General features: G+C 29.0%; 1 protein-coding gene across 1 annotated transcript; it reads left to right on the top strand.

Annotated features, from left to right (window-relative positions):
• Positions 1-268: 268 nt before the first annotated feature.
• Positions 269-12,255, top strand: LOC132922077 (sodium channel protein Nach-like). The gene is made up of 8 exons (XM_060985403.1): positions 269-961; positions 8,892-9,095; positions 9,231-9,548; positions 9,713-9,893; positions 9,978-10,257; positions 10,756-10,812; positions 11,522-11,770; positions 12,075-12,255. Exons 1-8 carry the CDS (start codon positions 759-761, stop codon positions 12,188-12,190), a joined length of 1,608 nt encoding a protein of 535 aa, XP_060841386.1. The 5' UTR covers positions 269-758; the 3' UTR covers positions 12,191-12,255.
• The last annotated feature ends 8 nt before the right edge of the window (positions 12,256-12,263 follow it).

Here is a 12,263-nt window from a genome sequence, read left to right as displayed (position 1 = left end):
TAGCATTAAAATACCTAGGTATCTATATAACTCTCGTGGTCGACCCATTTATGAGTTGTAGAATAACAGTAATAAAGAAAAAAATCGAAACGAAAAGAAGTAAATTATAAATAATGAGCTGCGATAATATGCGTGTAACCATATAGTTGCAATATATATATATGTGTGTGTGTGTGTGTTTGTGTTTGTGAGTGTTAATACAACTAAACAGTGGTGGCTATAGAACGACTTGAGTCGTCATCAATAAGGCAGCTGCCAGAGACTGATATACACAAGTACTTGGTATACACATAATAATATACGAGTATACGAAATGTTGTACCTATACTTGTATGGCATTGAGCACTTCAAATGCGATCGCACGTGGAATGAAAAATAATCCTTTGCTCGTACACTCTTATTATAAGCGAGTGGAGGTATATTATCAACGAGCGAGGAGATTCGTCAGATACGTCTTATTACAACGCATTTCATATTTTCATTGTCAATTGAACACGCTCATCGCTCTATACGATTCGGTGGCGTGAGTTGGGCTAATTTTTAGCAGTCACAAAATTCACTCGAAGCGCTCAGGATCCACCGTGTGGGATTGCCATAAGACACACTTATGTGTAACGACCTGTTCGATAATAGTTATTCGTATTACTGTGAACTATATATACTAGTTTAATATTAACGGGGTTGAAGAAACATATTATATTATTATCTATATTTTTGATAATACTTACTCCTAACGTGGGTTCGACCAGGCAAACGCGATGTTGGCAAATGATGGCGGCGTCCAGAGATGGAGCATAGTACGGCGGAATTTCTTACCGAGGATGTCACCGGCCGCCATGCAGTTGTCTGGTGGCCGAGTGGCAACCGTCGCGAAATCGTCGTGCGTACTTATCGACGAGTACACCAGCCACAGCACGGTACACGGAATGCGATACATATCCAAAGCCGGTCTGCTGGAGAAGTGAGTTATTTTTTGTTTTAATACAATGATAAATTAATATTTTACAGTCAAATTTGTCTAGTCTTAGAGCAAATTGTCCACTACATTGTCTATAGCATAATATATAATATGGAAGCTTTCACATTTTTTAGAAAATTTTCAGCTTTAGATTATGAAAATAAACACAAGTCACAGGGTCGGCCTGGCCAGGGCCGGAGGCCCGGGATTCCTGCCTGGGTCCTTGCCGTTCCTGAGCCCTTGTACTGTGTTACCCAAAAATACAGTATACAATTATTGGACCTCAGAAAATAATTCTTGCCTGGGCCCTCGGGTTACCCAGGTCGACCCTGATAAGTTATGTATAAATTGGTGTTGATAAAATATCCTTTAAGTCAATATCCAGTGGTGGAGTCCTAAAAGTATATTTTAAAAACGAGGTGACATATTTAACCTCCCTATTATATATTCGTAAGCAAATTTATTAATTTTTTAATAAAATTTATTCAAAGTCGAATGACGTTTCTAATAACCTTATATACTAGCTCTGATAACTATGGTTTAAATTTATAATTTTTTTCAAATTAATAGTTAATACTAGGTATCTAGTATACTACAACAGTCACTTATTGAAAAATAAAATCATTTTTAATGGGTTTACTTATAATATTGAAATATTTTTTTGAAATAATACAATTTTATAAAGAGTCAAAAAGTTATGAGTTAACAATTTGAATGATCGTATAGTCTTAATATACATCAAATTATTATTTTTTATTTTTTTTTTTATTTTATCAAATTAAAAATTTACTATAATATACAGTTAAATAAATAATTACCATACATATAAATTATGATGTTATAACAGTTATTTGTGTGCATCATAATTTGTATCATTATTACACACTGTTATGCGGTAAAATAATATTGTGTCTATATACAATTTTTCCATACTGTTTATTTTTAAAAACGTATTTACTTTTTAAATCACCATTACGTGCGCTCTTCAAGCTTGATATTAGCTGGAAGTAGAGATTGGAGTTATGTACACAATATATAATATAATATAATATAATATGATTTGCGAAACGTTTATGCACGCTAAAAATATTATGTGATTTATGTTACATGTTACTGTAAATATACATATATAATAATAAAAATAATAATTAATATAAACGGTCACCACGTGTAAAAATATGATGTTAAAATGCGAATAATGAAAAACACGACAATACAGTAAATGAAATGAAATTCTATATACCTTCATGAATGCGTTTGACAGGGACGTATTCTATAGTAATTTGTTAAGAGGACAAAAATTATTTTATCTTAATTTTGTCTTCACAAACGAAAATAGTTTACTTCACAATCAACAGATAGATTATAACCTGCATGTTTTATGTAGCTAAAATTTTGCAAATGAATTTAATAAAGATAAACTTATTTAATATTTTTTAAGTACCTATTTAAAATAATGTTTTGTTAATTTAATAAGTAAACTTTCTCAAATAACAAGTAATTGTAAAGGGTATCTATTATATCATTAAAAGTATACAGATCTCAGGTATCTATTAGGATTTACAAATCTTTATAATAATACCTATGTTAACTATAGATAATATTATTATAATAATATACAATGATGACTGTTTTTTTCAATGAGGGAAGGGTTTGAAAAACTCCTTATTGGTTACGTCTCTTATTTATGATTACATATATATTTATTTATACATAAGTTAATGATCTAACTCAATTTTTTTTCCTTCGCCCTTTATCCTTCCATTATTTTTTCCCATAGAGAAAATTTCCCTGCAGGAATGTCCTTCTATGTCTATGACGAGTACGATGTATAGCATACATTTTCCTATACCTATTATACTTAGAGTAAAAATATTTATACAATTTACAAATTTTTTTCTTTTAGTTGTACCTTATGTCAGGGAGTCAAAATGGTTTTGAACCCGGGAAAAATTTACACGGTTTCGTACCCGAAATTCGTAACTCGGAAAAAATCTTATCCATTTTTTTTACCCGAAATCCGTTACCCGTAAAAATATTTATCTGATTTTTAACACAAAACTCTCAACTCGTTAAAAAGGGCGGTGGTCGTTTGGGCGAAGATAATAATTTTGACCAAAAAATAAGAGTCCATTTGGGCGACTATCATTTATACCGTTTGGGGCGAATGGAATTATTTTTACCTATGCGAGGTAAAAACCTGGTGACAGATACAGATGATATTATTCCTAATCATTATTAATTACACTATTATAGACAATTTAAATAATTAATTGTTGAATGTACATTATGAGAATTTTCAAAGAAAACCAATAGATTACTTTAAAATGTACTAATTATATTATAGGTAATTTTATTTATAATTTTTTGATTGTAGCATATCCCTGAGATATATAAAGGTGGAACTGTGGAAGGGGATATATACAAACCATTTTGGGGAGGGGGCTATGATTTATTTTAAGAAGCTTAGCCCCCCGAACCCCCTCAAATTGTACTTACGATCTGTAGATTCCTACCTATACCTATATAATAATATTATATTTTTTTTAATAGGACTTATTATTAATTATTTATATTTTTTATGATTTTGTTTAATTAATTGTTGGGTGTATATTATACCTAAGCATTTTCATACCACCCAAACGTTATACAATGGTGCACCAGGACTACTTAAAAAATATGGTAACATTTGCTATGGAAGTTTGTCAAATAGTCTTGTTACACCTTATTTATATATTCGCCCAAACGGTATTTTTAATTGAATAAACCCTCACCCAAACAGTATATATTTATTCACCCAAACAGACCATATTTTGGGTCTACGCCCGATAAAAATGTTCACAGGTTTCAAATCCGAAACCCAGTATCTTAAAAAAGATTTTACTCGGTTTTGAAATTTGAAAGATATTTATTACACGACCAAGAATAAATAAGTGAAATACAATTATTAATGCGAGTAATGTGACATTAACTACTAATGACTAATAAGTAATTTTTATCAACTATCAATTTATTGTATCTATAAAATATAATTAAATGTATTACCTTTAGGCTTTATGCATCAGACTTTAAGGGTTATTTCAAGATCTATAAGTATTATTGAACTTATTTTGCTGCAATTTGAGCCGAAATCGTGAAAAAAATTAAAATATTGTCTGTTATCAATAATTTTAATTTTGATCCCGTTATATCAAAAACTGGCTAACTAAAAAATATCAACCGGAAACATTTTACCGATTTTTGTACCCGAAATCCAAAACCCGCAAAAAATTTACCCGGTGTTAAACCTAAAACGTGAACCCCGCAAAAAAATTTATCTGGTGTGGAACCCGAAACCCGTAACCCGAAATATCTTAACCCGTTTTGACTCCCTGCCTTATATTGTACACTAAACTATTGGTTCGTCTAGTATGATTTAAAAATAGCTATTAGGTATACATTTTATTATTTTGCATATATAGGTATTTATCAATTACTAACTGTTAACTTATAAATACAATTTTTAAATATTTTTTCGAACATTTTATATTATATTTTAGGGATTTGTATGTAAATTTTATACATTGTGGGGAATTTTAGACCTTAGAACATTTAAAAAATGTGCTATTAGAATTCTGATTTACCACGAACAGGTGTTCGTTATTCGTGCTGCACAAGCGTGTTGTGTACTTGCTCTTACAGGCATTTACCTAAACCGTAGATAATATCTATTGGCTATTACTAGTGTTTGAACATTTTATGAAATTTACAATTTTGAAATATTTTAGTATTTTAATAAATTTTGTTTTCCTTTTTTAAATAAGTTTTATTTTTACGAACATTTATCATTCCATTTATAAATATATAAATTATCAAAAGCCTATAAGGAATTGTATACGATTAAAGCTTTAAATCTATGGGATATATTATTATTAGCTAGTAAATCATTATTATCAATAATTGTATTAAAAAAAAATTCAATACAACACGTTTTTGTCAAATATTTCACCCTATACTATATGTTTATGGAAAAATATTTCAGAATTCAAACACTAGCAATTACCTATAGATAGGTATGATTATTAATGTCACAGCGAATGTGCAAGCAATATAAAACATGAAGCACTTAGTTTCTATTAATAATTCACCAACAATTTGAATAAACAATGAAAATCACAATTTATAACGCATTTTATAACGTCACATTAAATTTTTTGAACATATTTGCAATTTGTGTTCTTTTTTCAGTTATTTAAGCCATAAAAAGTACAATAACCTTCTGAATTATTATAATATAGTAATTATGTTTTTAAATTTATGCACCTAATATAAATTTTACCTACAAAGTCCGGAATTGTACATTTCGCAATTTGTACAGTGATTATTGTACGCATCGCAAATTGTATAATGTAACTTGTACAATCTAGTTACTTTGTACAGCAACATTGTACAATTCGCAATGTGTACAAAAATCACTGTACAAATTGCGAAATGTACTATTCCGGACTTTGTATGTAACATATATATATGTTAGAATCGTTAGATAGGCTGATAAAAAACAGTTCGTCGTCCTGATAAGTTATTACAACTAAATAACTTATGTATATATACTTTTTATATTATTATTATTATGGTATTTTATATAAGTACACCTTACAGGCTACAATTATAATTAAATAGATAGCTATTTAAATATATATATTTTTCAGTAATTTTAAATTGAAGTTCATCAATCAAAAGCTAATAATATAACGAGTCGCATGTAATATACTCAATATTATAATATATTATACCTATTTGTTTATGCTGTATGAATAAACATATTTTGATTAACAAGATTAATTTAATGGACCAATGTCATAATAATATATAGCCATATAGGTCACTTTATATTTGATGTCTGAGTCGTTCAAGCAGTGACTATTGACTGCTGAATATTTAAGTACCCTTCTGTTCCACTCTTACAACGTATTATATGACCGTATACCCAGCATTAATATTTTAATAACAATTAATAAGTGCATTCAACAAATTGAATTATTTGAATAATCTAGTCTAGAACATACTAGCTGTATAGTACATAATGCAGGTAAGTATAGTTGCTATACGGAGAACACTCTTATCGTTTTTTTAATATAATATCAATACTATAATGTCCAACTACGATTGTCACAAAATAAATGTTATGTTTTCAAGAGTTTGAAATTAAAATTAATATAATAATACCTACACTCTTAGATATTGATTTGCATAATTTATAGGTACAATTATGATATTATATACTTGTTAAGTGTTTTTTATACATAGATAAATGTAACGATTTTAAAAACCACAAAAGAAGTGTACCCACGTTATTAAGAAAAAAATAAACACATAATATAGTAATTATTTATGATCTGTAAAAAATCACCTTTACCCTCAAAATATAAAAATAATATATAAAAATGTCTATTTAACGTTTACGCGGCTAGGTTAGCTAGGTATTACTTTGATAATTATTATGCCACCATCGCTAGACTTAGATGGCTATGTTAAACGATTTTATACATATATATTGTTTATATTGTATATACAATAATAAGGCATAATATGTGTGCTTTCTTACATATAGTGCGTTCACTTTCGGCGGTGCAGATTTAATTATTTTATGGCGGCAAAGAGGGATCGTCCGCAGATTTAAGATAATTTTGTACGGCAGAATAAATACTATTAAATATTAGATATTACATACGTTATGGTAATAAATATGAGTTATAGGTTAGTATAATTATATCATACTCTGTAAACTATTACGTTATTTTTTTTAAATTTGGGGTGGGTACAAATCCCTAACACATTTATACGCTACCGATATAACATCAGTCTTAATATTCTAAACATCGTCTTCCATAATGCATTATACAATAAATTTAAATTCCATTCGGTTTTACAGCGATGTATTTTTTAAAATTTATTATTCTAAAAATTCCACACATTATTAAAATATGAGAATATGTTTGCTATTTGGATTGCGTTTATAGAATGCCTAATGTGATAAACGTGCTCATAGACGGAGCAAGCTATATAAAACATTAGAATACATAATACCGTCATTTCATTTAGAGTATAAGAAAATAACTCTAAAAGAGTGCGAAAAGACTTGTGGTTACTGAAATAGAGTAATAATGTGATAATATGTTTAGTAAATAATTATTACCACTTAACATTTTAACTCAATTACATCATTAATAAGAAAAATAAATATTAATTTAGAATTTAGAAGTGACAGAGTGATAGAATATGTTTACATTCATTGCAAAAGGTTTTTTTATTATTCTTACATCTTTACTTACTAAATTGTATTGTAAATATATTTTAATTAATTTAATAAATGTCATATTGTTTTATGTTTATTGTTACCTATACTCAATAATGTATGGTTGAACGATTAACAAATATTTTCAAAAATGTTAAACACGCAAATACGAGACCGTGATGTATAAAAATATAAACATTATTTGTACAATTATTATTAAGTTAATATCTAAAGTATAGTAGTATAACTTAAATATAGAATAGTAAAATCCTTTTTGAAACTAAATTTGAGCATATAATTTCCGTTTGATGAATGTTACGTGGGCAAGTAGACAGGTAGGTACTTATTTAATGGTTGTTTATAATATTCAAGTCAGAAGTATTTCTATCATAACACATAATAATATAGATATAAAGGGAAAACTTTTTAAGAATATTACATATGTCTTATATGTACTTCTTTAGACATAAATTTGTTCGTTCTTAATGATGTACAGTTGGACCATATTTTAATTCTAGTCTTTAACAGCGGTGGTGATAAAATATGTAGGTAGGTACGCCAAAAATTACTCTTTTACTATATCACAATATAAGTAGGTAATTAAAAATTTTATTGTGGTACCTATGTTACATAATTTTAATGTACCTAAATATATTATTTAGATCGCAGTATTAATTTTAAAAGTTATACCTAGTGCTAGTTTAATACTTAAACAGTTAAAATAGTTTCTACTTTCTATAACGCTGTACCTATTAGTATATGACATAACAAATGGGTAACTGCAGTAAAGGACAAAGGTCGAAGAGTATAATAGTTAAGTATAATACTTTTGTATCTATAACCTATTGTGAGTAAAATGTATTAAATATTTTATATATAATTAAATAATAGACTACTTTGATTTCAATCTAACGACATTTTAGTTTTCTTAGTTATTTTTATTATTATTACAATTACAATACACAATTAAAACTATCGTAAAATGATAATTTTTTTCATCTAATACTGACATACTGTTATTATAATTTGTAAAAATGTCTAAAGAAACCACGACATTATATCACTTAGTTATTCAATGCAATTTTATTAGATTTATATAACTAATTACTAATTGTACTTATTGTACAAAAAGCAAATTATTATATTAAAATAAATTACTTGTCATATAAATACAAATTAAATATTGCAGTAAGTGTTAAACACTAAAAAGATAATAACCATTTGAAAGTAATTATTATACAAGAGGCGTGATGTGGGGTCTGATCCCTCCATGGCCTATTTTTAGGGCATTATTAATATCTAAAAAGATTTTTTTCGTTCATAGACAATAGATTAGTTTTTTTCTAAGATCTACCCCTTGCCCTAAACAAAAGTTATGACGTATATCTATACGCCATTGGTAACCATTCTATATTGTATTAATATTAAATATAATACCAGTGACGTATTTAAAACTTATCATAACACATCCTATCTAACAAAGTAATAACTAATAATAAAATTAATTTATCATACTATAATAAACGAAAAAGATTATTTTGAAATAGAAAATTAAATCAATTATTAATATGGTTGTTATACGGAAAACATACAAATTGTACTAGTTTTCAATGAGCAAATCTTTCTCGCTTAATATTATTTTATGAAGTTTTTTTCCAGATTTTTTTGGATTACAATGTTAACCATTTGTGGACTGTCAGCATGTTATATTGGTAACGAGTTATGGCTCAAGTTCCGTTCCATGCCTACACAACTGGCAGTTAAAGATACCCATGTGCCTTTGTACGAGTTTCCATTTCCTTCGATTACCATTTGTCCAGCGATCAAGGTCAAAAAGACAAAAGCTCTTGAATACTTTTCAAAGTAATCAAATTATCAACTATGCGATATACTTACATCAATAAAAGCTTCTTTTTCACAAAGGCTTTTAACTTCGAAAAACCATCCGTTTGAAAAATAGTTATAATATTGTTGTAATAGATATCCATTATTTCGTAGGTTCATCAGTATCGACAACGATACAATAAAAACTGAACTAGTGTATGTAATGAGCGCTTTATCGACGATGCAACAGCCAACTTATTTTCGAATGGCAGAATATGTATCGAAGTCCAAACATTTGTTGCCCTTGTTCAGAGATATAAATTTGACCGATTTTATGTTAACCACACTGCCAACATGTGATGAACTATTTGGTCGGTGCAAATGGCATGGTGAAATTATATCATGTTGCGACGACGTGTTTTCACTTCAGAGGACCGAGGAAGGATTTTGTTATTCGTTCAATTCTCTGACTTCTGAAGCAGGAAAACATTGGTAAGAGTGATAAGCCAATGAATATAACTTTAATTACATGATTTAACAATGGTTCTGTTAAGATTTAAAACCCTCTGAAGTATAAAACATGACATATAATATATATATACTATAATAAATAAACACACAAAACATAATATAATATTACCAATAAACATTTACAGTCCTCTTTCTGAAGTGTTGGAAAACGAAGGTATCGTAGAAGAAGATGACTATATGTATCCCGGATGTCAACTGAAGAGAAACACCGCCGTAGGTACAGTCACGGGTTTAGAAGTGTTTCTGTATAAAACAAATATGTCTGAATCGTTGGGCTTGGGACAGCGTGACAAAGACGGTGCTAGGGTACGAACGATGAAATATACAAAATCGATTAAGACGATACCTACAACAGTTCGTACCTAATCTTATAATTATAAACATGTACAGGTTATAATTCACACATCGTATCAGTTTCCAAACGCGGGAGACGGTATATGGTTAAAATCCGAAGAGGGTCGACGACTAAACATAATGATTTCGCCAGTGATAACCGTCACCAGCAGTCGAGTAAAAGATCTAAGCGTGGCGGCGAGGGGCTGCGTGTTTCCGGATGAAAGAGAGTTATACATCTACCATGTGTATACGCAGAGTTCGTGTCTGATCCAGTGCCGTATGGAATTTATCTTGTTCACGTGCGGTTGTCACATGTATTTTTTTATAAAACCCGGTAAGTGTAGTATACTAGTATAGATATATGCTAAGGCTAGGCTAAGCTTCTTTCGCAGACGCAGTGTATTATAAATTATAATGTCTGGCACTACTAAATTTGTCAGAACCTTAATGTTTAAGATTAGCAGTGGTAGGTTATGTCTTTGTTATCAAAGACTGTTTGCTACTTACCTTAAGCTAATTTTCCTGAGAGAGTAAGATTAACGAGGTTATTTTTATTATTAAATATTGCATATGGAATTGGGCGTTCTATGAAAATACAAACAAGAAAACCTTTAGCTGTAACTTTGAAAGTTTGAAACATATTATTATAACTTATCTACTAATTTACTATTATCTAATGCATGTTTTTACTTGGTTGTCGACCGGTTATATGCATATAAGTGTAGACATAATATAGTAATAGTTATGATATTAAATGTTATGATTTTAATTAAATTAATATTATTATTATTATAGTTAAAGGTAACTCAGAACGTATATTTATTTTATATAGATGATGGGAAACCAATGTGTGGTATACCAGATCTACCTTGCATAAACCATAATACTCGTGAGTAAAAATGAATTATCTAAATCACTAAATTATAACAATATATTATGATGTGTGAACATTCTTGTATCCAGTGCTTGAATTGTGGAGAGATGCAGGATTATGCCTCTTTTATTTTAAAAATATTTTAACAGTCCCCCTTTTATATAGTTATATTCTATGTAAAAGCATTTAAATCTTCACATCTTTTTTTATACTTAAATATCCCCCCACCTTTTTACGTTTTCCAATTCAAGCATTGGTAAAGACTATCGATTAAGTAATGACATACATATACCATATACGGCTATACAATACAGCGATAATATCTAGTTTATAATTACCTATATTATAAATTTACCATAATATAATACGGAGAACATTATATAGGTTATTGGTGTTGAATTCTATTATACAATATCATATTATGCAGGTGTAAATTATGCATTTATTCAAATTCTGATGATTGGAAGTTTTAAGTACCTATACGAAATTTCATAGGTATACTTAAGTCCATATTTGGATATTTTTTTTTTATGTAATTTAAGAATTAATTGTGATAGAATCTTTAATTTGTTAAGCAAGTGATTTGTTTTTAAATTGTGTGTATCAAGTTAGTTTAAATACATTATGTGTACCAAGTAAAGTTATACTATTACCGTGACATATATAATTCACATTATTTGTTTTTAATTTATAATTACATATATATTACTCGTTTGTTCTGCAGGTCACATTAGAATGCTAACACCACCCAAAGGCACGCCTGGTTTCGAGTCTCGACTCATACGCGATTCCCTGGATTGTTCACAGTGCTTACCTACTTGTTACGAGACAACGCATGAAATCGAGATGGAGTCGTCTCCGGATCAAAGAACGTCTACTTGGAAGTTGTTCAGCTATTTAGATGTGGCGTATGGAAACTTGGGTTCCAAAAAATATCAAAGGGACATAACTTTTGCTTGGACCGATCTTTTGGGTGGGTAACGGGTATATAGGAAATTGATGGATATACCTATACATACTAACTATTAACAAACGAACAGTAGGTTAGTGCTTGAATTATAAAAAAAATTAAAAGGGGAATGCAAGTGTAAAAATATTATACTTACCAGTAAATTTAAATTGTCATATCGATTAAGATGTGTAAAAGAGTTACGCTAAATAATTAAAAAAAAATAATTTAGGTATTCCGCCCCCTCAATTCAAGCATTGAACTTATTTAATACACTGTATAATCAAGTTTCCAATTATTTTAGTTAAATTATTTATTTACATTGCAGTGGCACTGGGCGGTGTTGCAAATTTATTTTTGGGGTTCAGCATATTGAGTGTAGCCGAATTCGTTTATTGGACGCTGAAAATATGTGTTAACAAATTCATTACACTGTACAAATAGTATAAAGGTACCTTATAAGTTATATGTATTGTATAAGCGCGGATCATTATAATAAACGTATACAAACAGTATT

This window comes from Rhopalosiphum padi, chromosome 2 (genome assembly GCF_020882245.1).
Source record: "Rhopalosiphum padi isolate XX-2018 chromosome 2, ASM2088224v1, whole genome shotgun sequence".
In the NCBI taxonomy this organism is placed as follows: Eukaryota; Metazoa; Arthropoda; class Insecta; order Hemiptera; family Aphididae; genus Rhopalosiphum; species Rhopalosiphum padi.
This window is presented reverse-complemented; position numbering and strand designations above follow the sequence as displayed.

What these genes read in the sequence shown, in the direction of transcription:
- LOC132922077 (XM_060985403.1), top strand. Translation starts at nt 759, where the DNA reads ATGTTGGCAAATGATGGCGGCGTCCAGAGATGGAGCATAGTACGGCGG. An exon ending in GCTCTTGAATACTTTTCAAA is followed by an intron (nt 9,096 to 9,230) that starts GTAATCAAATTA and finishes ATTATTTCGTAG; the next exon opens with GTTCATCAGTATCGACAACG. An exon ending in TTGCATAAACCATAATACTC is followed by an intron (nt 10,813 to 11,521) that starts GTGAGTAAAAAT and finishes TTTGTTCTGCAG; the next exon opens with GTCACATTAGAATGCTAACA.